This window comes from Penicillium solitum (genome assembly GCF_028829755.1).
Source record: "Penicillium solitum strain IBT 25940 chromosome Unknown utg000001l_segment0_segment0, whole genome shotgun sequence".
Lineage (NCBI taxonomy): Eukaryota > Fungi > Ascomycota > Eurotiomycetes > Eurotiales > Aspergillaceae > Penicillium > Penicillium solitum.
Window position 1 is genome coordinate 9,294,034 of NW_027072121.1, and position 24,117 is coordinate 9,318,150.

Sequence of the window (24,117 nt, forward strand, 5' to 3'; positions counted from 1 at the left end):
CATATCTACATAATCTACATAGTAGCTACCTTGGAGCATATACATTAATTTGTGGGCAGACCCGCGGCCCATGTTTCTATGTATGCGACAGAGTCTTAAAACAGTAGGTGTGTGTAGCTTGGTTAGTCTACATAATAATACAGCCTTAAATTACTACAAATAAATATTGTTTCATCATTCTAATATTGTCCTTAAAATTGCTTTTCCCCGTTCCACCGTAGACTGCTATCGCGGGGTCGGTACATCTCCCCCCGAGAAGCTCGGTGACTGCAACAATCGACTCCGGGCTAAGCTCGGCAGGATTCTTGGCAGGATTATACCGCCCATTGATGTAGATTGTTGCCATTTTGTATTGCTCTAGAAAGGTGTATATGGGTGTATATGGGTGGGGCATACACCTCCAGCGACTTTGGTATTTACTAGGTATTCATTGTTTCTTGACTACGTAGACTAGCGCAATGTACAAACATCTCAATCAACACAAGCCAAACTAAATGATAAAACATAGCCAATGACTGCTTCCCTATTTCAGAAAATCACTTAAATTATGCGCCAACTGCACCGATCGTGATCCCGTTCGGTAGCTCAAGTCCGACGGGAAGTCCACATAGGAATTTCCCGGTATAGGTTGTTCCACGCTTTGCGGCGAGTTTCTCTTCAATGTCTCTATACATGTCATAGCTGGTCATTGTCAGTATGGCCCAAAACCTGAAGTTTCTCAAACTCACGCATTCATCTCCTCGATCGTAAGAACCTTCTTCGCATCTTCAACTTTGTACGTGGGAATATCTTTGTTGACGGAGAAGCCTATGGGCTGGTCAGAAGGCAATGCACTGCAATATTATGAAGTAAAAGTCACTCACCAATCCGCTCGTTGATATTGTAAGCCGCCTTGGCTGCTGCTTCCTGTACCCTTGTGGCACGAGGCAGACGTACCTCCTGGTAGACAGCGAGGGCTTGAGCAATATCCCCTGAGAAATAACGCTTATCAAATAAGAGTCCAAGTGCTGCCGCGTCTTCGATGGCCATGCAGGCTCCTTGGCTTTGATGAGGCATCATCGGGTGTGCAGCATCCCCCAAGAGACAGGTGTTACCGCTTTGGATATACGGGTACGGGTCATGGACCCAGAGACGCCATGGCTTAATCTCTGCCCCAATCTTCAGATGTTCAAACACTTGTCCGTCGAGTTCCGGGTATGGGGCGAGCAGTTCCTCAACGGGGCGGTCTTCGGCCCCCCACGCTTGTGTTGAATAGTCGCCTTTCTCGCGCGGGAAGAAGCAGTAGTACGACAAAAGCTCGCCTCCGTTACAGGGTGACAGAACAATCTTATCCCATTTGCCTTCCTGTCCACCCCAGTACTCCAGTGCGCTATTCTTGGAGTAGTTCACCAGGCCGAGCCTGATCGCATCCTCGGTTTTGACATTGGTGTGCAAGCAGCTCTGCTCGGAGGCTCGCTTTTCTGGGGTGATTCCAATAATTCCTCGAACAGCCGATCCGATTCCATCTGCACCGACGATTAGGTCATGGCTTATGATCTCGCCGTTCTCGAAGACGACTGTACTCGTCTTCAGATCGATATCGCGGCACTAAATCCCAGGTAATATTAGCACATGCTTGGTTTCAAGCAGATTCCAGTGATGGACGTACCCGGTAGTTTACTTTGAGAGTTGCTGGCACTCCTTCACCCTCACCCAGCGCCGAATCCTTTAGCATAGCATGCATGTACTGACGATGGAACATGTTGTAAACATATCCCCAGCGCTTCTCATAATCGTCAAGGTCGTACACACTGACAGGCTCGCCCGTCTTCCAGTCGCGGTTGATAAGCTTCTTCAAAACCACAGGGTCACCCTTGGCGATATCCACGTTCCATTCGTGTAGCCAGCGGGTTCCGTTGGCAGCACACGAAACCGAAGCGCCGACTTCACCTGCAAAGTCTGACTTTTCATAGATGGTCACAGTGTGTCCTGCACGACGCAAGGCAATTGCAACCGACATGCCGCCGATTCCCCCGCCAATAACGCCGACATTGAGACTCCTCCAGTTTGACATGGTGTATGTAGTAGATAAATCAATAAAGCTTGTGGGTTTGAAGCAGGTTGAATCGATACAGAAAACTGCGAGTGTCAAGGTGAATATATAGCAGATTCTCTCCCATTAATTCCTTATCTCTATATCTTCTCATATACACTTCACGGATTTCTACATCGGCTGGCGGATGGTGCACTCGGGTCACCGCGGGCCGCGCACTGGCGCTTATCTTCGGCTTTTATACTTTCCCTGTCTATCGGAATCAATTCAAAAGCTGCGCTATCCGGGCAAAAGACGTATAAGCCATTATCTATCACATTACTACGTGAGGGATGAAGGGTTTCTCATAAAAATGGAAAGGCAAAAAAAAAACAAGGAGCAAAAAAACATACAACAGTGAGGATTCGCTGGTGGTCACCCACCCAACTACTAACTCACCGGCGTGTGGCTTAAGTACGGCTGAGCGGACGGGAAGCCCTGTTTTCCACACCCTATGGTCGTATGTATTAAGTTACGAATGGAAGAAAAACTATCAAAGCAAGATTATAAGGTGCTATATCAATGTTAAAAAATTGCGTTCTGGTATAAATCGTGGTTGTCTCGTCCTATTTATATATGGTACATAAAATGAAAGTCCTGGAATATACCAAATACATAATTAGACAATGAATACATCTATCAAAATCTTCAAAGATCTGGTTAGAATCGAATCATCAAAAGTTGGGACACAATATATATAGAATGTACGATACATATATTTCTATGCAGAACTTCACAATCACACCACTAAACCCCAAATTCGACCCCCAATTCTCATTAATTTCTCGGCCTACATAAAGAGCCACATAAGGCCATCGAAGAAATTCAACTAGAGGAAACAGAGGCTCAACGACTACCTGCGGGCCAATCCAGTGAACTTATGTGACCCGACACCTGGGTGCGATGAGGAATGGGGACCTTCCCCCCATCAGATCTGTCCTCCACGATAAGCTGATCACCGTTACGTCATCAATAAAACGGGTGCTCTAGACTTTAGGAAGTATACCGTTAGCATTGGTTCTGATGAGAGAGGTGTCATCGCTCTGTTGTGTATATCAATATGAAATCCGTGAGTAGCTGACCTGTGGCATATTTGATAGGTTTGTTCCTGCTCCCATTCTATCATAACATTTCATCTTTTATCATATTTCTATCCGCTCTGTTACCCACAGTATCGTCCTCAACATATCAAGAAAAAATTGCATACAGACCCAATTACGCTAGTTTGTGTTACCAGCCAATTCTTCAAAGTAAAAGAGTGCATTTAACGAGAATACTAAGTACAGAGAAGGGAAGAAAAGAGGAAGAGAGGAGACAAGTCTGACAGGACCTTTGTGGGGTCCTGGACGAACAACAAACAAACTGTGCAAACATCCATCGAAGTCGGAATCTAATGGCAGAATCATCCCTCGCACCTCTTCCAGATCGTAACAGTTTGAATCTGATAAGAGACCAGGGCAAGAGAGCTGGCCCAGGCCGGTGTATTGGACATTCCTGCATAGCAATCCATAACCCAGGTAGCTATCAACCTCTTTATTTATCATCCTGGAGCATTCATACCCACCTTTAGCAAATGTTGACTTTTACTGAATAGCAGCATGGCCACCTTTCAGCCAGTGCATTTTGTGCCGAAATGTCGCCAGGACGTAATTTTGGCGTATAAAGTGAGACAGATCATTGTTGTGCCGCATAGTCAAAATGCGGGAACAAACCATTGGTGTCTCTACCTTTTAGTGTCTCCTGGGAAATCCGTCCAAATTGATTGCCAGCCAAGCTACAGCGCCCCAAGCTCTATTCTAAAAGGGGGTTCTAAAGCCAACTTCATCATTTCAGAGTTGACGTGTAAGGTGCCCAATGACGCCCAAGCGGAGTTCGTCATTGATGTCATTCCTGGCCTTCTAGTCTCACAAATTTACGATCTGCTTGTCGAGAATGGGCGTCATAAGTATGAATTTGATACAGATGGAGTGGGGTGCAGATACTGGACTCTTGGTCAAATCGATCTTTTACATCAAGTCCAATTTGCCACAAACATGAACCAAATCACAGCAGCAAGATCTGCCATACAGAAATTGTGGCCAGAGCAGACGCCTCTTGCTCTTGACCAAGGGGCCTATTATATGTAGGGCTCGAGGGTGTGGGCTGTCAGGTAGCCAACCGACAGAACACGAGTGAATGATGCAAAATTGACCTCGCGAGTCAGACACGAGAGGGTCGGAAGTTACTGCAAAGTCCCATATCCAATTGATGTAGTGGCGCTGGTATTATTCTCTTTACCAAGCCGAGTACTGTCAGGCATCTCACCCGTCTATCCCCTTGGTTTCCCTAATATTGGGAATTGTCTATTTTTGAAATGTATCTGAAGTCTTGCTTTCCACAAATTGAACACGTGAACATCCCACAGTCCCACAGCCGTTTCCCATTTTACTGAAACAACATAGACCGATAGTTTATCCATACCTCCCTGCTTAATCTTACAAAGTGGATTCCCTCCTACATACTTGCTTATCCTACGAGTTTCTTTCCTTTCTTCATCTTTGTTCGAGCACCTTGACAGGGTTGGATATAAGAAGAAAGGAGTGCGTATTAGCTGGTGGGATTTGAGAACCAATAAAAGCCCATAGGATTATGATCTTTGTCCCCCGAAATGCCGCAGAATCTATTTTCTTTCTGGGTTTTTTTAGGGTGCCCAAGAATTGAAAGAATGTGTCTTTGTCGATGCCAGATTAGATGTACGAGAGCCGTTCTTTATGAACACTTGTTCCTGTCAAAGTGCCTCCGAAACGGGGCTTATACGAAAGTATCCACTTCACCAATCCCTAGGTATGTATTGGAAACATCTACCAATGACTACCTCCCCTCTTTGTGCTTATTTATGGATCATCCGTGACATTAGTTGATTCCGAACCGAGTCTGAAGGGTTATTCTTTAGGATTGATGAATTTTTTTTCATCGTATAGACGGCCGATGACACAAAGATGTAATACGAAGAATTTTGAGGGCCAGTCGAGTCGCAGAGCTAGTCGAGTCAAAGGACTCGGTAGAGGTGGGGGGATGACATGTGGTTTGGAGAGACGCGCTATTCCACACTTATAAAAGCATCAACGACGCCCTCAACTGCTTTAAAGCCTCTACAGTTTTTCCATCTGGCCTGCCACCATGGCTCCTGCACAATTCGTGTTTTCTTTTGGTTCCGCACCGTCACCACCGCCCTCAGAAGAAGCCTTGAAAGTAATCAAGGACCAAGCAAGGCCGGCTGCAGATGTAGCCAGGATTTTAGATGAAGCGCAAGTTCCCAATATTCTCTGGGGCGGGTTGCCCCAGGGTTTAGTTGCCAGATGGGACGAGCATGAGAAAGTAAGTCAAGATTCAGTGCTTGGCCCCCCTGTATACCCTGTTCCTAGATCAAAAATTAACTGTCTAGGATGTCGAATTCATCACTCTTGATCATTTAATCACCATGGCCTCTAATGCCTTGATTGCTGCTGGATTCACGCCTTGCTCGGACCCTGACTGCCGAGAAGTACACAGTAAAAAAATGGATGCCCTATTGCTCCGGTGCATTTTCACATCGAGGCTCAATATCCTCAACATGGGGTGCTACGGGTGTACGCCAAGTCTAGCCATCTCTGGTGGCTTCCAGACTTTGAACCAGGCCCTCCTGCTGCAGATGATCCCGACTTGATGCTTTCCAATGATTCTCGACTCCCACCATATGTACTACGTGGATTTTCGGGTCCGTGGACTGAGCTTTATCCTATCAAGATCCTCAACCCAAGCTCTTTAACTGAGGCGGCCTTCTGGCTGGCTTCATACCTGTACCCGGGGATACTGTATAGCTTGTGTTAAGGTAGGCCACTCTTTCTTTTTCGATTTCAATGATCGAGTACCCAATGTGAAAAAAAAAAGACAAGAAAAACAATTTCTGGTTGCACAGCAAGCAAGCGACATTGGATTCTCCAGTTTACCACCAAGAAGAAGTGTTACAGTGCAGCATACCTTTGCCTGCCATTGTCCAGCTGGTTCTGAGGCTGGGGTCATTCCTAGTGACTTTTGTTCGATATAACTATAACTAGTTTAATCAGAGCCTATTACTCAGGAAGTGCTAAAGTGTGACCTATAATAATATCGCTTTCTACAATACTCCAGAGTGGTCTTTGTCACTGATTGGTGAATTAATTTGATTCTGACCAGGTTCAAATAAAATTATGATTAACGCTGTCAGCACATTGAATCTTGGAAGGTTAATCCAAGTAGAGTCTGACTGCGTCACCCCAGACTTGTTGTCTGAGTCTGACAATGGGATATAACATAACTGCTCAACTGCAAGCCTACCGCCAGTATCCAATCTTCTCTCTAGAGTTATCTCCCAAATAATGAGACTGAATATCCTACCGACCAGCATGGCTTTAGCCTCACAAGCCATGGCTGCACTCTCTGAGTCGGGCCTGCAAAAGCGCTATCCAACAGGATCCTTCTCCATTCTTGCCTATGGTGTCACCCCTGAGGGAGCCAATGTTTTTTATTCTGACGGTTGTTCTGATTTCCCGCATGAGTCTGATCCCCATCTGACCCGATACCTAGGACTCGCATATGTCGGCGATTCGTCCCAGTGGGTGTCTGGATCGGTGACAACCGACGTTACATGTAGGGTTTATTGCTCTTTTATTTCATTCGCATTTATATATATATATATATATATATATTTCCTTTTTCTTCTAACTAGGACAAACTACTAATAATTTTTTAGTCGTCTTCAAAAACTCCCGAATCATCGCCACGGCCACCAACAAGGACTACACCTTTGACTCTGACACGTTCTTCTACATCCGTCCCACACCCAACATGGTGCTACCTGTGGGTTTCACTGGGAACGACGTCGATACACCGGACGATGCGAAGGTAGATCAATTTCTTTTCTACGGCAGGTATCTCATGTGGCAAAATGAGAATGGACTCCTGTGCGATTCGTTCCGTCTGAAAGACACGGATGTCGACGATATTTACCAGCTCTACTGGGACACTTCGAATATTTATCCCCCTGGCTTCTTAATTCCGACCGTGAAGTCGTCTATTTAGAAGAAATTGAATCTACATTTTGCGGTTCTTCGTTTTTGGGAGCCTAGATGCCAATGTAGTCCCACTGTAATTCGCAGGTATATAGTATACATATTGTATTTCATCATATTGTAGTTGATTCTGCCAGAAATGGGAAACTATCCCATAGCGGCAAATCCATACCCTCCCAATTAAATAAAGTTCCATCAATCATGGGGGGTGAGACAGCAGCAGCGGTGCCATCGTCTGAATGTAACCACGCGTATGATGTGACACTATGCGATAGAGGTGGGGTCGTATTTACCGCTTCTTCTTCTTCTTCTTCTTCGTCCCCCTCACCCTGTGTCTGCGGTGTTGCTGGGGTGTCGTTCAAACTAAAGATCCGAGTGACGTATTGACTCCGTCGCTGTCGGGCTTGGGCAACGAGTCGCTGGCGCTGTTTGCTTATAGCGGCCTCTAGCTTCGTTATTATCTCTAGGTAATGAGCTGCCTGCGCAGACTGCAACGCCAGCATGCGCAAGATGGTCAGGGCACCGCGGAATACATCATCAATCTCAGAATCCACCTCACGATGAGAGAACATGGAGAACCCGAGCACAAGGGCTGCGGCAAAGATAAACGCTCTGTTTGATGCATATTAGCCTTGAAGTTACTAGATCGGTATTCGCGGAGACGAACTTGAGAATACACATATTCCGAAGAAGAAGACCGGACCTATGAACCTCCAGACATGTTTGCAGCATATACAGAGCAGAATCGATACATGCTGCCGCGAGGCGGGAGTGGGCTGGGTCCTCCTCAGGCACTTCAATGGGATCCCCGGTCGAGAGGCTTTGGTGTAACCGGGCGAGCCGGACACTCAAGGCCGAGACGAGGAAAGGTCGGGTGACTAAGATCACCGCAAAATGATATGAACATGCAACGTGCATGTTTCCGATTGTATGCTCTCGGAAAGTGCTCTGATCTTTGTGTCCCAAAGATGACGTCCTTAATGATCGCGGTAGATATTCACACCAGCCGTTTAATTTGCATAATAGGAGGTCTGCCTGCTGTGCGGATGCGGCCTTTTCACTGTAAATACAGTTTATTATTTCGTCCAGGATCAAGGATAACCGATATGAAGCTACCAGGCCAGGATCAGGCGGTCCGTCCCCAATATCACTAGGTTCTTGTCGATTCTCGGGTAATAGCGGTGATATAGCAGAAGGTCTTCCGAGGATGGAACTGACAAGCAAATCGAGAATGCATAAGCTCATCCATAATCGTGATCTATTGGGGATTAGCTGGGCCAAGTGGATCTTGCAAGAAGCTTTTACCGTTCATTGCTCTTATCACTCTCATCGGGGCTTATTGACCCTGGAGACTCTGCATGGAGCCCAAGCGCCACTGCTGCTCGTGATGCCACCCCCAGGTACATGAATGCCGTGTTTCGCCGGCATGCCCCCAGCATATAAAAGGACATGAGCAGAAATACTCGGACTAAATCGACACTAGGATCTTCTAGCATGTTGGCAAACGTCCTGCGTTGACCGCGAGCAAAGTAAAACCGCTCCGCCTGAAGGGTTTTTCGATCGTTCGGACAGGATTGTGCTCCGATAGCAACCATAAGGTCCATGATGGCCGCTCTGGTCCTTTCCCGGTCGGTTTTAGGCTCCTCTGGGCTAATCAATGTAGATGAAACATCATCACTAAAGCTCAAATTGAAAAACCCGCTCGTCTTGCATGTTATTAGTAATTTATCCCCAGATCCATGATTGGAATTCGTCCTACCGCTGCGTGATAATTCTGGATAAATCGGTCCTTCTCGTCAACAGTGCAACATTCTTGGGAGAAATTCAACAGATCATGATGAGCTTCTGCTTCTAGCATATCTTCACTTCCCCCATTATGAGAGAACTGTGAGGGCCCGATATGTTGGGTCACTGTATCTCGAAGCAATTGTAGAAATGACAGAGAGGCGGCTTTCCCGACGTACACTGCGGACAGTGTCAATCGAATGATTTGCATGGCAGTCGCAACAGTTCATACCTCGTTCCCCTTGCAGATTGCGGAGCATGCGCGGATGCGTCCGATGCGTAACTTCAGGGGAGTGCGATCCCGCCTGCAGCTTGTCAAACTCGGGATGGGGCGTACCAATATCATGAGACTGTGACCTCAACGGGGTTTGTAAATCGACTGTCATTCCCCTCCATGTCCGGGGTGCCTCAACAGTAGGTTGAGAAGGAGGTACAAGACGATTTCGGAGGCCTGCATTTGGTAAGGACTTGAATGGAGTGCATGAGCGGTCACGTCCTTTGTGAATACAGTTGGTGCATGGGAAATAACCACTGCAGCGCTTTTTGGATGCACGACAGGCAGTGCATGCAGTGTTCGCCCGTAGCCGATTCGCTGGATGAACCTTGGGGCGTGGCATGCTTGAAGAGTCTACAAGTCCACGGGTCTGGGGTTGGATGAGATCCCCGCATACCGCCGTCCACTCGACCGGGGATAAAAGATAAGCGATAAGCGATAAGCGTGCGCGGCCCGACGTCCATGGGGCTTTCGGAAGAGGCACTTCTGGCAGATGATTAATTTTTTTTTTTGTTTTTTTAAAAAAAGGAGAAAGTCTTCTGGTAGTATTGGATCTTTTGCATGTCGAATACCCCGGAAGGAGAGTGTATGGTACTAAAAGTACTACGTATTTATGTAGAACAGGCCATTTCGGTGGAAACAACGGACGCCTTTTGAGGTACCGGCACCATGATTATAATAATAATATGTAGATATTAAATGTTGTATCGTATGTACATACAACGTATCCAAGGTGGATTAGTTGGTGACTTGGTAATATTGCCTAGGTGTACTTGATGAGACTCAATAATAAGGTGGAGGGAAAATCTATATATTTTAGAGAGGTTTTTTTTTTCCAGCGCATTCAGAGGTATAGTTTATATGTATACGGCGTACAACATACAACATCTAAAATAGATATAACGATTAGTTATAAAATCTTCCCAATTAGCCGGTGAATAGGACCGGTAAGCCGGCTTGCCGAAGGTGACCTCGATTTCGCTGACCTAAATTATGTGACACATAGAATTATACAAAGTATGTAACAAAGTAATCTCCGGAATGAAAAATGCAGACCGAAGTTGAAAATTTCTAAAGAGGATCCGCTCTGAGTAACAGGATTGGCAGATAATTGGATCAACCATGAAAAGGCCAGAGAAAGGCTAAACCAAACAAACCAAACCAAACCAAACCAGACAAACATACAACACTCTCGCTTAGCGCTAGCGTGACCGTCAGGAATATAAATAAGCCCAGACCCCCGTACCTTCTTTTGTTTTTCAAGCGACTCTACGTATGTTCCTCCTCCCCCCTACAGTTGAAAATCAGCTTTTCACTGTAACGGAAACATTTTTACTGACCACTTCCACAGTTCAAAGAATCACTTTAGAGTAGACGTCCCCTTTCTAAACTCTTTAAAAGAGCCACAGAATCTCCACCCTTGCTGATGACTACATGTCCTCGATGCCCTAAAGTGAAACCTTTTTACTCCCGCCTCGACTGTCACGCGTGCTGTTCGCAGTGTCTGCGTTTCGGTCCAGGGAGTGGTGATGATCTTGACCTGGTCTCGATGTCTGACTTCGGTCGGTCGGTCCTGGTGGGTGTTGAGGAGGTCTGAAAGGTCCTCTTCCAAATTGGTAGATGGAATAGTGAGCTGTGAGGGAGTTATGCAGATAGCGAAAAGAAATTTATATTCATCTCAATGGGTTTATGCGCATGCGGTTTCATTTGTACGAGTAAGATGATGTAGGTGGACTGACTTGTCTCCTGACGTTACGTTATAGACTGATATGCCATGGTCACACTAGTGCCGTGTATCCCATGTCCTTTCTTGGACATAGTTTGTATGCTTCGACTTTAGCCTCCCTGCCCTGACCTAGCTAGCTACATTCTTTTTTTTCAATATTGACTTGGTACTGCCTGGCCTATGATGCGGGCATAGTATATCAAATCCTTTGCCGTGGCCACCATGTAGTTAATTAAACTTGTCATGTCTTCGGGTATCATGTCTCGTGAACTGCTGAAGAACTCAATTTGTCGGCCTGGCCTCACTCCGCCTCGGTGCCTCCAGTTTTCTCTGGAGCTCCAGCGGTCCCCTTGGGTCCCTTATTCCGCGATCCACGCCCTCCACGGGATCCGCGGGAGGAGCCAGCGTTACTTCCAACATTACTGCCAGCTCCTGAAGCGCTTCCAGCAGCTTCGGCGGGAACCTTGGCCTTATTGGCAGTGAAACTCTCGCGGCCTTTCCGAGACTTTTCAACTCCGGGGTTCTCTTTGCGCTCCAAGACCACCACTTGACTCTGGGCCACGGACACGGGACTCGCAGCGATGGCTTTGCGAAGTGCTTCCGGTTCAGCAAAATCTATGTATCCGAATCCCTTCTTCTTGTCAATTTCGACCTTCGTCACTGCTCCGAATGGGGTGAATGCAGACTGCAGCAGCGCTTCGGTCACACCCTGGGATGGATTGGCGTGCTTGAGGAATGCTTGTTTAGCAGTTGATGGGTGCTTTGATTTGGCACCTTTAGTAGACTTGGCTGGTAGGGTTGTAGGCGGCGCAGTAGGTACATCGGGTCGCGAGGATGACTGGCCGTCCTTGGGCTTTGAAGAACTGGTTGTGGATGATGCGGTTTTGGGAGGCCTGGTTGTCTCCTTCTTGGGCAGATCGGCTGATGGAATGGCCGAGTCTCGAGAGCTCTCGTTCTTAGGTGATGCAGTATCAGTCGAACCACCTTTGCCGCGTCGTCGCCCACCAGATGTCGAGAGTCCAAGATCACGCTGAAGGATCTTGGTGGCTGCTGTGACATTTCCGCGCTCTCTCTTCCGCTCTGGGGCCGCAGTCGTATCCTTTGCTGTGTTTGATGTAGTACTCGACTTGCTTCCCTTGGCATTGGTGGCGGTTCCTTGCTTGGTTGCCTTGACAGAGTCCTTGCTTGTCTTCTCCCCTTTGGGTTTCTTCTCAGAAGAGTTTGCCGAGGTTTGCTTCTCGCCCCTCTGCAGAAGCTTTTTCGCCTGCACTTTCTCCTGTTTTGATTCCTTGTCCGACCGACCGTGTTTGGATTTGGAGGCGCTCCCGTCCTTTAACTTGCTGGCTTTCTTGTCTTTGATGAACTGCACCAGCGGGGTGGTGATTACGGTTTCCTTCTTCTTGTCCTCAGCATCGGCCGTGGAATCCACAGCGGCCGGCCGGGTAATAGGCTGGGTCAGACTTTCCAAGAAAACGATGAAGTCTGAATCTTGATCAATCGTGCCTTGACGAGCATCCTTGCGCGAGCGGCTTCCGGGGGTCTTGGCATAAGGTGCAAACTCCAGCGACGGAGGTCCAAGTAGGATGGGGTCATGTAGAGTGTTGCGAGCGTCCTGGAAAGAAGCTTGGCGCACGACGTCCGAGAGCGAAGAGACACACTCGGTGGACACAACGTGGATGTACGCTCTTGACGGGCGCGATGGTTTGTTGGGGCTATTTGAAGAATGTCCAGTTAGCCGAAAGCAATATAACATTGCATAGGAGGATGGTGAATCCTACTCTTTCGACACCTTGCCAGCTTTGTACTGAAGCCAGTCGACGTTTCCTGCTCCAGCCTTCCACTGGCCCCCAAGAGCACTCTCCAGCTCGGCCTGTGTTAGCCCGGGCGGTAAACGTCGAATGAGAAGTTTCAGACGTGGAGCGGGAGGTTTGGGTGTTTTCTTTGCGGGCGCTCCAGAGCCCGACTTTTGCGTAGCTGCTGCCGAAATTGGCAACAGACCGGCTGTGGTCTTCCCGGGCTGCATGGTGGTGAAGCGTTTTCAATGAGAAGAACTGATAGGCTTTATTTCCGTTTCCCAAGGCGAAGTCATGGAAATCCCGAGGGATCCAGCCAGCCCACTTGTCTAAGTTGATAGCACCTACGGGGCTGAAGGCGGTGTGATTGGACATGAGTTCTCACCGCCTAGCTAGTCAGTCAGCATCGTCATGAACACGTGCCGAAGTGCACCCATGGATTCATCCATTTCCAAGGTTCCAAGGTTCCAAGGAACGACCAATATTATTAGTAATCACCTGCCTAGGCCCGGGGTGCCTAGGTGATGTATACATGTAGGTATGTATATCGAGATAATTTTAATTCACTACAAGATATTGATTTTCTACTCTGTGTGAGCTTGCTATAGCAGATCTTGTCATGGATTATTCACCAGAATGAAGACTCGGCGGTCCAGACCGCCCGAACTTGAACCAAGCTTATCGATAAGCAAGCATCTCCGCTCTCTTCGACCTCACAACACTCCGAGGTCTACACATGTACCTGCAAAGTACCTAAGTAATTGTCCACAATGGGCGACGAGAAAACCTCCATCTTAGAGAGCCAAGGGGATGCACCGACCTTGAGGCAGAAAAAACGCCCCTTCAATCTACTCTCGCTGTTTCTCTGTATCATTGTAGCCACCGCCTGGTTCACACGCTCGCGCTATCCATTTTCCCCCTTGAGCATTGAGGAAAGGGTGGAGAAGATTCTGTCACAGACTCCATTGATCGGTACGGACATTGAAGAGAATAATTCTTTAAGCACAATTTATGACTGATGCCTTAGAACAGACGGTCATGATGACTTTCCTATCTTGGTCCGGGAACTCTTCCACAACCGCGTAAACGATCGCAACTTCACTGAGACCTTTGTCACGGGCAACTTCCCCGGTCACGTTGATATCCCTCGATTGAAACAAGGTAGAGTTGGTGGTACGTTTTGGAGTGTTTTTGTGCCCTGTCCCAAGAATGGGACCGATTTTTCCGACGAGAATTACGCAGCAAGTAAGGGAACTCGAGGTCGTACGATGGTTGTCTCACAGTATACTAACATTGGAATCATAGGCGTGCGCGAGACAATGGAGCAAGTGGATATCATGTCGAGGGTTCAGCAAGCCTATCCCAAGGTCTTCTCCAGCCCCCCAAATGGCACTACTGCCATGTCCGCTTTCCGCGAGGGGAAAATCATTTCACCGCTTGGTATCGAGGGCTTGCATTCGATCGGCAACTCACTGGCTCACCTCCGGATATTCTATGAGCTGGGGGTTTCATACGCAACTCTGACGCATAATTGCCATAACCGGTATGCCGACGCCGCCATTCTCGAGCTTCCAGGTGGTGGAATAAAAAAGTCCGATCCTCTCTGGCATGGCGTCAGCGAAGAAGGCCAGAAGCTGGTGTTTGAGATGAACCGCCTCGGGATGATCGTCGATTTAGCCCATGTAAGCACGGAGACCATGCGTGATGTACTGGGCGCCGGCAAGTCCGAATGGACAGGGAGCCGCGCTCCAGTGATTTACAGTCATAGCTCAGCCTATGCACTCTGCCCTCACCCGCGCAACGTACCCGACGACATATTGGAGTTGGTCCGTGAGAGGAACTCTCTGGTTATGGTTAATTTTTCACCAGACTTCATTTCCTGCACAGCTTCAGACCGTGCCAATGGGATCCCAGATGTGGACGCTGTCCATGCCACTCTGGAACGAGTTGCTGATCATATAATGTACATTGGTAATCTTATAGGCTTCGAGCATGTCGGAATAGGTAGTGATTTTGATGGTATCCCGACTGTTCCTCGGGGATTGGAGGATGTGTCCAGGTTCCCTCATCTCATCATGGAACTGCTGAAACGAGGAGTCAGTGATAAAAATGCAAGTAGGGTGGCAGGAGGCAACCTATTGAGGGTATGGAAGAAAGTTGATGAGGTGGCGCTCGAGATGCAAGCCGAGGGTGCACTGCCCGCGGAGGACTAATCTTTTAAACCACTTTGCGTTCATTTATTTACCAAATTTCCAAGCGTGATGCTATTTTATGTTTCGGCGAGAATCTCCATCATCACTGGATACTTTCATTCACAATCTACCTCAACTAATCCCCATTCACCATCACTGTGCTCCGACAACTAGTCTCTCATTGACCAGCCTCATCAGAACATGCATCCAACTTGATATCTAGCAAAGTCAAATTGACCCTAGCCCTTCGTACTTCACCCCTCCCCCGGAACAATTGTACGCAGAACTGATTATTTAGCAGCCAAGGGCGATTGCTATTTGCTCGTTAGCTGATTTTTCATTAAAGGGGTTCAACTCGACCTCCAGCACTAACCATTGGCATACAGTGCATACGAGTCAGCATTGAGCACAGCATCTGCACTAGAGAGGGCTGTCGCAGCGCTATATCCGTATCCGTTGTCTTCAGTTCCTGGGCTGTATACTCCCGGAGCGTGGGTGAACTCGTGGAGAGTTGTAGTTGCTTGATCTTGGTTGTGGCATTTGCTAGTCAATGCTGGGAGGTCGCTGTAGTAGATATCACAGTTGGCGATCACATTTTGAGATGGCAATGTGTAAGCCAAGACATTGGTCTCGCAGCTATTTGGATTAAGTTTGTAAGCCAAGTATGCACATAAAAGTATTTACGGAAGGGAGGCACTGACTATCCCAAGGTATCTTCGCAGTAGTACTTAGTGGCAGTGTTCGAGCCGGCCTCCTTTGCCACAGCCTTGAGGCGAGCGGCCACGACTTTGCGTGTAGCGGTGCTGGTGGTCCCGAAGTACTCGTTGAACCTGTTGGATGCTATTAGAATGGTTAATTCATAGTCAGGCAGTATGTACATACTTGGTGGAAGATCCAGAAAGGGCAGCTTCTGCAGCATCAGTTGCGAGCGTCACGGTGTTCTTGAGAGCCTTGGCAAGTGCAGACTTCTTGCTTGAATCACTGCAGGTTTGAAGAGCGCGACGATCAAGCGGCTTGATAGCCTTCAACACACGGGATGCCTTGACACCATCAACCTCAATATTGAGATCATTGGAACGGTATGGCAGATAGCCAGTGACCGCACCATCAGTGACTAGGGGAACCAGGCCAGTCGAACGAAGAGTCAATGGGCCTCCACTAGACAAGTCACTGGTGGTGGCAATGTCAAATTCATCTTCGAAGGTCTCTCCTGCAGCAAGAGAGGTGAGAGACTCCGAGGTGAGACCATTGAGAACGAACCGGCGTTTGATTCCCTCAAAAGTGACCTCGGCATCTGATAACAAGTCAGCATTGTACCGATAGGAATCGGGAGGGGGGTGGGGGGTTGTCTAGATACCGTTCTTGAAGACATTGACCTTCTTGACGGGTGCAGTATCACGGAAAAAGTTGAGATGCACAAATGTGACATCTTCGCTGCCAGAGTTCTTTACAACAGCTTTGATGCGGGTGTCAGTGACACGACTCAGGGCGATATCGAGCACAGAGGTTTTATCAGTCTCGACTGGCAAGGTGTGCACATGCTGTGCTAGAGCCAAAAGAACGGTGGAAAGGGCAGCAAAACGCATGATTCTTGGAGGTAAAAAAGAAGGTTGAAATTCTGATGTCTTGAATGCGGCTTGAATAAAAAAAGCTCCAATTCTCGAGAAAAGGTCGACTTCTTTATAGTCCATTGGACTCTTATTGCAGTTTCGAAGTGAGATGCCGCGGTTTCCTCTCTCCTGTGTGCCATCCATCCTCCCCCCCGGTTGTCCAGAAGGACGCCAGAAGAAAGACGGTAGTATCTCCTCCGCATGAAACAACTTGCTCACGCCAGCAGCTAACCTTGCACAGGACAGACACGGGAGACCTGCGGGCAATCTTGTCACTGGTCGAAGAATACCTTGAGATAGCTATATCTTCAGAAAGATCATCGTGGATTTCGTCTTGGCCCGACGGAAACCCGCGCCCCTGAAAGTTGGGCGTTAGCCTGGATAGATGTCTCGTGGCTTGTGAGGCCACATTTGATCCCACATCATGCTTGAAGAGGCGGGGGCTTATTCGATGCAACCCCTCACGATCGGCTCTAGATAAAAAATAACTCTGCGCTAAAAGCTGCAAGCCCCTGGGCAGACATTTGTGTTTGAGGTATAGCCTGGCCGAGGTATGGAATCAAGTACACAAGTTCAACCTGCGAGCGAATGGAGCATAAATATATGCGAACCACCATTTGTTAGAATCTGTTGGACATGAAGAAATTGTACTTCAGAAGCATCAATACACAATATCTACTGGTAACAACTCATATCTTCATCTCATTCTAAATGACCAACCTGGAAAGCCCCTTCCATTCATCACGCCAAGCCCTAGGCCATGCATTTGTCGCCGGACTCCGGTGCCAAGATAGTGCCAAGATACCACCCAAGACGGCGCCCGGAGTCTTGACTACAGAAACAATGCTTAGAGTCAGCCATTAGGGGGGTTTGGATGTTGTTGTGAATGGCCCGTCTGGGAGACAACACTATGCCAAGTCCATGAGAAAGGAGTGTTCCTCGGAGGTCCGGAGGAATGCGGTACGGTGCTCTGGGCATTTGACTTGGCATAAAGGTAACAAAACAGATTGGTTCAAATGAGCGATCGTCAAGATAATCAGCGTTTTCAGATATAAGGTGTGATAAGACTTGATCTTTGAACACCCCACTATCTCGATACTACTAGCAACTTGCCTACACGACTCTCTTGTTTCTATTTTCTTTGTTTTACCCCTTAATAAAATATTGTATAACACTGGCCACATAAGTGTCTCCGTTTGAACACAAATATGGAGTCAAACTTGAGCTTGCAGGTCACCTTGGCCCCCCAGTCACCGATCCGAGAGGCACAGGAAGCATTTGCTCTACCGATCAAAGTTTCTGTTTACAATGCCGCAGATTCACCGGTTACCATACTGAGATGGGGCACTCCGTTGGACCCTCAGGCTGGTGTTCTCGGTGTCTTCGAGATTTGTGACACAGTGGACCAACGGAAACTACCCGTTCCTACTATTATGGTATCACGCAAGCTACCTGCCTCTGAGGATGATCTCGTTGAGATACAAGCACGTCACACCATTGATGTAACTGTCAATTTGCCGATTCTAGGCCTCGAAAAGGGACATGAATATTCTGTCCGTGCCCAGGGGACTTGGCATGCAGTGTGGCCAACTGAATTATCCAATGTGACTACATCCCAACTCAGGGATAACGAAGGTGCCAATCGTGGGGAATTCCTTTCTAACGAATCCCCTGTGAGCATTGAGTGATCTAAGTATTTGGCTTTGGGGTACTTGAAACAAAAGAGCAGCACGTCAGGGAACTCGACGCTGCGGCATTGCTATCAATGGATGTCTTACGGCCCACGATTTCTTTTATGTGCCATTTGTCGATAATGAAATTAACCCGAATTATTTCCACTGTTATATACATGATTACCAGGGAGATAGCGGTTTTGTGTTACATATGTTAGGGTTCCTCGGATATTACACAATTTGTTCAACACGGTTTGATCCGATGTGGATTAAGGCCTACTTCTCATGAATATAATGAAACCCTGATGCTCAAGTGTTCCCTAGTGAGGATCGACTCCTCTATACAAAAAAAAAATCATGCCTTTCTATAAAGTACCAAGCCCCAAAGAAGATGCCAGAGTGGTGTTCGAAGTTCTAAAGCGGGGCGGTATTGCGATTATTCCGATGAGCGTTGGCTACGGAATCACTGCTATCGATCCAGATGCATTGGACCGTATTTTTTGCACAAAACGGAGAGAACTACACAAACGACATGCAATGGTTGGCAGCTACGTTCTGCATCAAGATATTCATGCCCTTCCTCCCCAGGAAGCCGGTATGGTCAAACTCTTGACCGTGGACTTGGAACTTCCTCTAGGGATCGTTGCGCCATATCGCCTTGATCATCCGATTATCCAAAAGCTTCCACCAAACCTGTTAGTACAGAGCGTTGTTGGGGACACTCTAGCAATGTTGGTCAACGGCGGTGCTTTGCTAGAAGAATTATCTCGACTTGCTGCCCTAGAGAAACTTGCTCTCATGGAATCTTCGGCCAATATCACAGGCAAGGGAACAAAGACCGTGGTCGAGGACATCGAGTCGGAGATCCTCGAAGTGGCGGATATAGTTATCGATTACGGGAGACAAAAGTTTCACCATCCTCGAGCCTCTTCAACCATGATCGATTTTAGAACAATGAAGGTGGTGCGATACGGGGCTTGTTACAATGTGGTGCAGGATGCTCTTTGGCGATTCTATGGGATCAAAGTGCCGGATGATCCTGGAATGTCGATTCTTTCCTCTGGACAGACATGTGCTAATCCCTAATTACAGACTTTGATATTTAGTCGAATTAGCGGAATGCGGGACACCGATAATGCAACTATCCCAAAATCAAGTAATACTATGGCTTTGCTTTGCGCGTCCACCATTTTCCTCTCGCTCTGGTTATAGGGCTTAGGGGTTCGGATATCATGCGATAAGACAAAGGCGAGATAAACGTCGAAGAAGGCTGTCCCCTCCCTTTACCTATATTTGGGTTAATGTAAAGATCGTATAAATATGGTGCCGGTCATGTAGAAGGATGCATTGGCAACAAAAACTTTGATTTTTTGATGTTCGTAAATTATCCAGCAAGAGTTACGAGAGCTGGATGCAAATACTGCAATGAAAGCATGAAGCAAGTTCTATTCCCAGCTCATTGTGGCATATAGTCAAAAGGACAGGAGCAGAAGCGATACTAGGTATCTGTGTTATCAAAACTCTCACTGTTCCACCGAAATCCTATAGAGAAGAGTTAGAAAGAAACTTGGCCATTTGCAGAGCTAGTACATGTAACTGATAGTGACAGTGTTTCCAGTAACAGAAGATGATGTGAGAATCCGATCCTGATAGATGTCCATGATGGTAGCACCCGATGGCCCGTAAGTATTCCCACCGCGCGAGGCAACTGCATTAGAGAATACTACAGTGCCAAAGTTGGCAAAAGGAGCCAATGCATTGTTTACAGAAAAGTCCTCCACAATCCATTCGGCATTGAACTCGCAGAGATCACCCCCAAGACCATTACGGAATATATGCGTCGCAAATGCGCCTGTGGATAAATTCTCGACCGTAGCAGAGCCAGAGCTCCTTGAAGTTGCATTGACTGTCATTTTAATCACATTTCCAGCCGATATTTGGATGTTGCTAAAGTCATGGGCGTAGTCTGGATACCATTCATACCACGCGCCATATGACGTGGAACCTCCTTGGATACAGAAATCGATTCCTGTTTGTAAAATGGCTGTACTGCAAGTATCACCGTCGATGCCAACCCATGCAGAGGCGCAGTAATTTGTGTAGGAATTGGCACCACTTGTAAGTTGGAGGATAGGAACTGTGATCTCTCCGGACACCCAAGTGTATCCGGTACCAATCAGTACAGCCCCGGCCCAATTTGAGCTGTAAGTCTCCTGGGACGTTTGATTCAGATATAGTACTTCTGAGGTACCTGGATTCTGAGGCCGGACTGTGCGGCGCGGAGCTTGGGTAGATCGATGTATCTCAACGTCCGCATGTCGATGAGAAGTGAGTGGAGAAGCGACGATAGAAGTGGCCAGTAACGTAGCACCAAAAATTGTGATAGCGAAGTTCATAGTAAAAGAATGTGAGTTGAGTCTGCAAATAACCGTTCCAAGTAGCAAAGACGAACATTTGATATAAGCGCATGAATCTAAACTTCGTACGAAAGCTGACGTTTATATAGCATTTGCTTCGAATATTTGTCAAGCCCGGAGGAGATAAGTGCAGAATAGGCAGAGTTCGAGACATGGATGAATGACTCTGAATGTAACATGACCTCCATGTGAGATGAAGACAAAAGGCGCAGGTGAGCACTGTCGGAGACCGAAGACTAGGGTGACTTCGCAAGGTGGCCCCTTGGCTATCTACCTGCGTTTTCTTGCATATGATAGATTCGGACAAATATATACATATGTACCGAGTTAGGGTAACTACAAGGTATAGGCCCACCTAGTCTACGTACTTCATTGGACTTTCGAATGATCCCGGATAATGTGATAATTAGCCATGATACCTCAAATAAAAAGGGCAATAGGCAGCGCCATCGAAAATAATATGGTGAGATTATCTGAGCATAATTTTGCCTTGCGTTACCCTTAAATGATCATCTCTTCCCTAGTTCGGCTCCAGACCTGTCTTTCGAGAGAAGTGACAAGCGAAGGGTTGTGGTCAGATCCTGAAATCCGGTGTTGGTGCCTTAGGCCTCAAGGGATTTTGGTCCTCTCTGTTGATCTGTCCTTATCTCTTTTATTTTCTTCTTGCTCTCTCTCTAGATATATATATATATATCTCAGCAGCTTAGGGCAACCTGATAGCCGCTTGGTCTTTCATTTTCACTCATCTCTTTGTGTTGACCACTCTTTCTTCCTCCCCCGACTCTTCTTTAAAGTCGCCCCCAGCATCCAGCACCTTCAATATGCAAGTAAAAGTATTTCTGGATCTTAGGGTTTGTATTTCCAAATAATACCCCCAACCCCGCTATTTGATTGGTCGGGACCTCGAGAGCCATTCTAGTCATATCAGTACATAGCATTATAGGGTATGTTCCTACCATATTCATGCAGTGTCAAACATTACATATGGTAATATATCACCAAGGGATTGCCACTATACGCGCTAGCGGAGTTGGTGTGTCATACGCCTCTAGCTTGTATAATAATGCAGAGTTCACATTGACTCTTACCGGCCAAGCAAAATATACTGCGCTGGATAAGTCTACTAATAGAGCGAACTGGTTGAACGATGAAACCTGGGCCAGCTTAAACCGCCACCAGCCCAACCAGCATGTCTTCCAGACAATCGTTTTGGTACACACAACTCTCCAATACTCACAGTCCCAGAAGCATCGACTAATTATAATACCGCCCGAATCAGGCAAAAGGATTTATGGACATAAAAGGAGATTAGCCGTTCTGAAATAATTGCGTATGTGACTCTATCGGACTACAAGCTGGATAGCTAACTTATCGGTGGATGCACTACCTTGCAGTGGTCAATGATAATCAATGACACCCACTGGATATTGAACTGGACAATGATGGCGGGCTTACCAAGTCTAAAGGTTGACACGTTGGGTTATAGAACATGGAGTCGCATGCATTTTGGCGTTGTACCAAGTTGGTGTTATTCAATGACTTTGCCGAGGGCCTTTCCTTTTGCAAAATATCTGCTTGCCTGTCACCCAGCGGGGATACAAAAAACAAAAAGCAATGGACACATAAAGAACGCAGACCGAGGCTTCATATTCCCGTATAAACTCATGTTGAAGTGAAATATCTCAAAGAACATATCTAAAACTTTCAATCTCGTGGTCGGTCTTGTTAGACAACTCATCTTCCAGTTCTTCAGTTTCGGTCATCTCCCTAGGAGACCCATACAGCCTATCCCGTCGACGGTTCTCCAAGGCATAAAATATATAGAGACAGATCAGGAAGAATATTCCGAAAGCGAGTCCTGCCATAGACGCTTTGATACCGGTCTTGTCAAGTTAGCACTCAAGGGGTAGGGATAGGCTATGAGAGTGAAGTACTGACTAGATATAACGGTTCTTCCGAAGGGATAAAGAACTGGGGCCCAACAATATTGCCAATGCAGTACGCTGCGAACATAAGGGCGCTGACCGTGCTCTTCTTGGTAAATCCCGCGACGTTCGAGCTGATTAGACTGAGGGATAAAGGGATATTGGCAGCGAAGACACCACCGAGGCAGAGACCCGTCATCTTCCCTGCCTGATTATCACCATCTAGCTTCCAAATCAGAAGCATACCAATCATCGATACCGCTGTATTGACGATCATCATGATAATGCGAGACTTTGGAACAAGGGAGGCGAACCCTGAAGTAAAGAGGAGAAAGACAAGTTGAGCACCGCCAATAGGCATCTGAATGAGAAGGGCCTCTAGATGGGGGAATCCAAATCCGGTGATAATGATAGCAGAGAAACTCGTGATGCCACCGTTGCAAAAGTTAACACAGAGTGTGTAAAGCACTAAAAACCATGTTTGTAGATCTTTAATTGCCATTAAAACCTGGCCCCATTTGAACTTCCCTGTGTCCATAACTCCAGTCTTGTTCTTCAATGTTCTGTGGACTGCGATCGCTCGCTCGTTTGGTTTGAGAAAGACGGCTTTTGCGGGTGAATCCGGTAGTGCAAAGAATAAGACGACGCCGTAGGCAGAAGTGACGGTACCCAAGATAAGAAACAACAGTTGCCATTGGGCAATGGCTGTGATGTGAATATTCCCAATACCGTAGGCAATCAGCCCACCCAGAAGAACAGCAATGGAATTACCAACAAACCATGCTGCCTGGCGTGATGGTTGCTCCGCTCTTGTATAAAACATCCCCGTTATCAGGGCAAAGCCAGGAGCAATCGATGCCTCTGTCAAAAACGTATTTATTAGCCGTGTCAAAAAAGATTATTAGTGTAGGAATCCCCACCCCCAACCCCTAAAAAGAATCTCGCTGCCATTAAGCCACCCCAGTTTGTGCAGGCGGCGTGAACCATTAGACAACCTCCCCAAACACAAACAGCACCACTGAGATATTTGCCCAATGGAAGCCTGGAACCAAGTACTTAGCATATGCCATTATGGGTCATCTCTCAAACGTACCTCACAGCCAGATATGAACTCGGCCAACTCCATGCGAAATAACCAAAATAGAAAATGGCCGATGCCCAGTTATATTCATTTCCTTTCAAGTCCTAGCAAAAAGGCGGGATATTAGACCCAACCAGAGCTGATTGGAAAAAAGAAGGGACATACCAAGTCCTCTCGAAGATTGAAAAGGGTCGCCTGGCTAATTGCTAGTTTGTCAATGTACTGCAACATGTAGCAACCGCCCATAAGCGGTATTAAAAAGAAGTCCAGCTTTCTTAAAACCTTCTTCTCCATTGCAGGGGTTGTTTCAACCTCAAGTACTTGTCCAAAGTCCACATCGCGAGCGGCAGAGCCGGACTCAACCTTGAGTGTTCCAAGATCTGGTTTGGTATCCCCGAACGGGATCTGTTGTTCCCCCATACTGAGTGGTCCAAGATAAACAGAGAAGGAGAGATGGGAAAAGGATATCAGAAGTAGAAAGATATCGACTTGGTATCAATT

At 47.1% G+C, this 24,117-nt stretch overlaps 11 protein-coding genes across 11 annotated transcripts; 5 read left to right on the forward strand and 6 right to left on the reverse strand.

Moving 5' to 3' along the window:
- Positions 1 to 545: 545 nt before the first annotated feature.
- Positions 546 to 2,053, reverse strand: N7455_003590 (FAD-dependent oxidoreductase; the record flags this gene model as incomplete). The annotated part of the gene is made up of 4 exons (XM_040960000.1): positions 546 to 681; positions 729 to 807; positions 864 to 1,587; positions 1,649 to 2,053. The coding sequence occupies 4 exons, from the start codon at positions 2,051 to 2,053 to the stop codon at positions 546 to 548; spliced, it is 1,344 nt and encodes a 447-aa protein (XP_040809578.1).
- Positions 2,054 to 5,230: 3,177 nt separating this feature from the next.
- On the forward strand, positions 5,231 to 5,756 carry N7455_003591 (uncharacterized protein; the record flags this gene model as incomplete). Its single annotated transcript, XM_040959969.1, has 2 exons — positions 5,231 to 5,428; positions 5,496 to 5,756. 2 exons carry the CDS (start codon positions 5,231 to 5,233, stop codon positions 5,754 to 5,756), a joined length of 459 nt encoding a protein of 152 aa, XP_040809523.1.
- A 718-nt stretch (positions 5,757 to 6,474) lies between these two features.
- Positions 6,475 to 7,150, forward strand: N7455_003592 (uncharacterized protein; the record flags this gene model as incomplete). Its single annotated transcript, XM_065604525.1, has 3 exons — positions 6,475 to 6,604; positions 6,656 to 6,718; positions 6,822 to 7,150. 3 exons carry the CDS (start codon positions 6,475 to 6,477, stop codon positions 7,148 to 7,150), a joined length of 522 nt encoding a protein of 173 aa, XP_065463016.1.
- A 103-nt stretch (positions 7,151 to 7,253) lies between these two features.
- N7455_003593 (Zn(II)2Cys6 transcription factor) lies at positions 7,254 to 9,542 on the reverse strand (the record flags this gene model as incomplete). Its single annotated transcript, XM_040959961.1, has 5 exons — positions 7,254 to 7,752; positions 7,808 to 8,398; positions 8,446 to 8,846; positions 8,900 to 9,105; positions 9,158 to 9,542. The coding sequence occupies 5 exons, from the start codon at positions 9,540 to 9,542 to the stop codon at positions 7,254 to 7,256; spliced, it is 2,082 nt and encodes a 693-aa protein (XP_040809542.1).
- Positions 9,543 to 11,226: 1,684 nt separating this feature from the next.
- N7455_003594 (putative nonsense-mediated mRNA decay protein Upf3) lies at positions 11,227 to 12,948 on the reverse strand (the record flags this gene model as incomplete). Its single annotated transcript, XM_040960008.1, has 2 exons — positions 11,227 to 12,637; positions 12,704 to 12,948. The coding sequence occupies 2 exons, from the start codon at positions 12,946 to 12,948 to the stop codon at positions 11,227 to 11,229; spliced, it is 1,656 nt and encodes a 551-aa protein (XP_040809565.1).
- A 540-nt stretch (positions 12,949 to 13,488) lies between these two features.
- On the forward strand, positions 13,489 to 14,931 carry N7455_003595 (putative dipeptidase; the record flags this gene model as incomplete). The annotated part of the gene is made up of 3 exons (XM_040959959.1): positions 13,489 to 13,690; positions 13,751 to 13,963; positions 14,024 to 14,931. The coding sequence occupies 3 exons, from the start codon at positions 13,489 to 13,491 to the stop codon at positions 14,929 to 14,931; spliced, it is 1,323 nt and encodes a 440-aa protein (XP_040809581.1).
- Positions 14,932 to 15,278: 347 nt separating this feature from the next.
- Positions 15,279 to 16,496, reverse strand: mep20 (uncharacterized protein; the record flags this gene model as incomplete). The annotated part of the gene is made up of 4 exons (XM_040959996.2): positions 15,279 to 15,546; positions 15,612 to 15,740; positions 15,793 to 16,204; positions 16,268 to 16,496. The coding sequence occupies 4 exons, from the start codon at positions 16,494 to 16,496 to the stop codon at positions 15,279 to 15,281; spliced, it is 1,038 nt and encodes a 345-aa protein (XP_040809587.2).
- Positions 16,497 to 17,728: 1,232 nt separating this feature from the next.
- Positions 17,729 to 18,208, forward strand: N7455_003597 (uncharacterized protein; the record flags this gene model as incomplete). Its single annotated transcript, XM_040960038.1, has 1 exon — positions 17,729 to 18,208. The coding sequence occupies one exon, from the start codon at positions 17,729 to 17,731 to the stop codon at positions 18,206 to 18,208; it is 480 nt and encodes a 159-aa protein (XP_040809522.1).
- Positions 18,209 to 18,550: 342 nt separating this feature from the next.
- N7455_003598 (uncharacterized protein) lies at positions 18,551 to 19,279 on the forward strand (the record flags this gene model as incomplete). The annotated part of the gene is made up of 1 exon (XM_040959979.1): positions 18,551 to 19,279. The coding sequence occupies one exon, from the start codon at positions 18,551 to 18,553 to the stop codon at positions 19,277 to 19,279; it is 729 nt and encodes a 242-aa protein (XP_040809529.1).
- Positions 19,280 to 19,776: 497 nt separating this feature from the next.
- On the reverse strand, positions 19,777 to 20,589 carry N7455_003599 (A4/G1 family peptidase; the record flags this gene model as incomplete). The annotated part of the gene is made up of 1 exon (XM_040960021.1): positions 19,777 to 20,589. One exon carries the CDS (start codon positions 20,587 to 20,589, stop codon positions 19,777 to 19,779), a length of 813 nt encoding a protein of 270 aa, XP_040809520.1.
- A 1,703-nt stretch (positions 20,590 to 22,292) lies between these two features.
- On the reverse strand, positions 22,293 to 24,036 carry N7455_003600 (uncharacterized protein; the record flags this gene model as incomplete). Its single annotated transcript, XM_040959963.1, has 5 exons — positions 22,293 to 22,493; positions 22,549 to 23,396; positions 23,456 to 23,577; positions 23,629 to 23,720; positions 23,782 to 24,036. The coding sequence occupies 5 exons, from the start codon at positions 24,034 to 24,036 to the stop codon at positions 22,293 to 22,295; spliced, it is 1,518 nt and encodes a 505-aa protein (XP_040809584.1).
- Between the last annotated feature and the right edge of the window lie 81 nt (positions 24,037 to 24,117).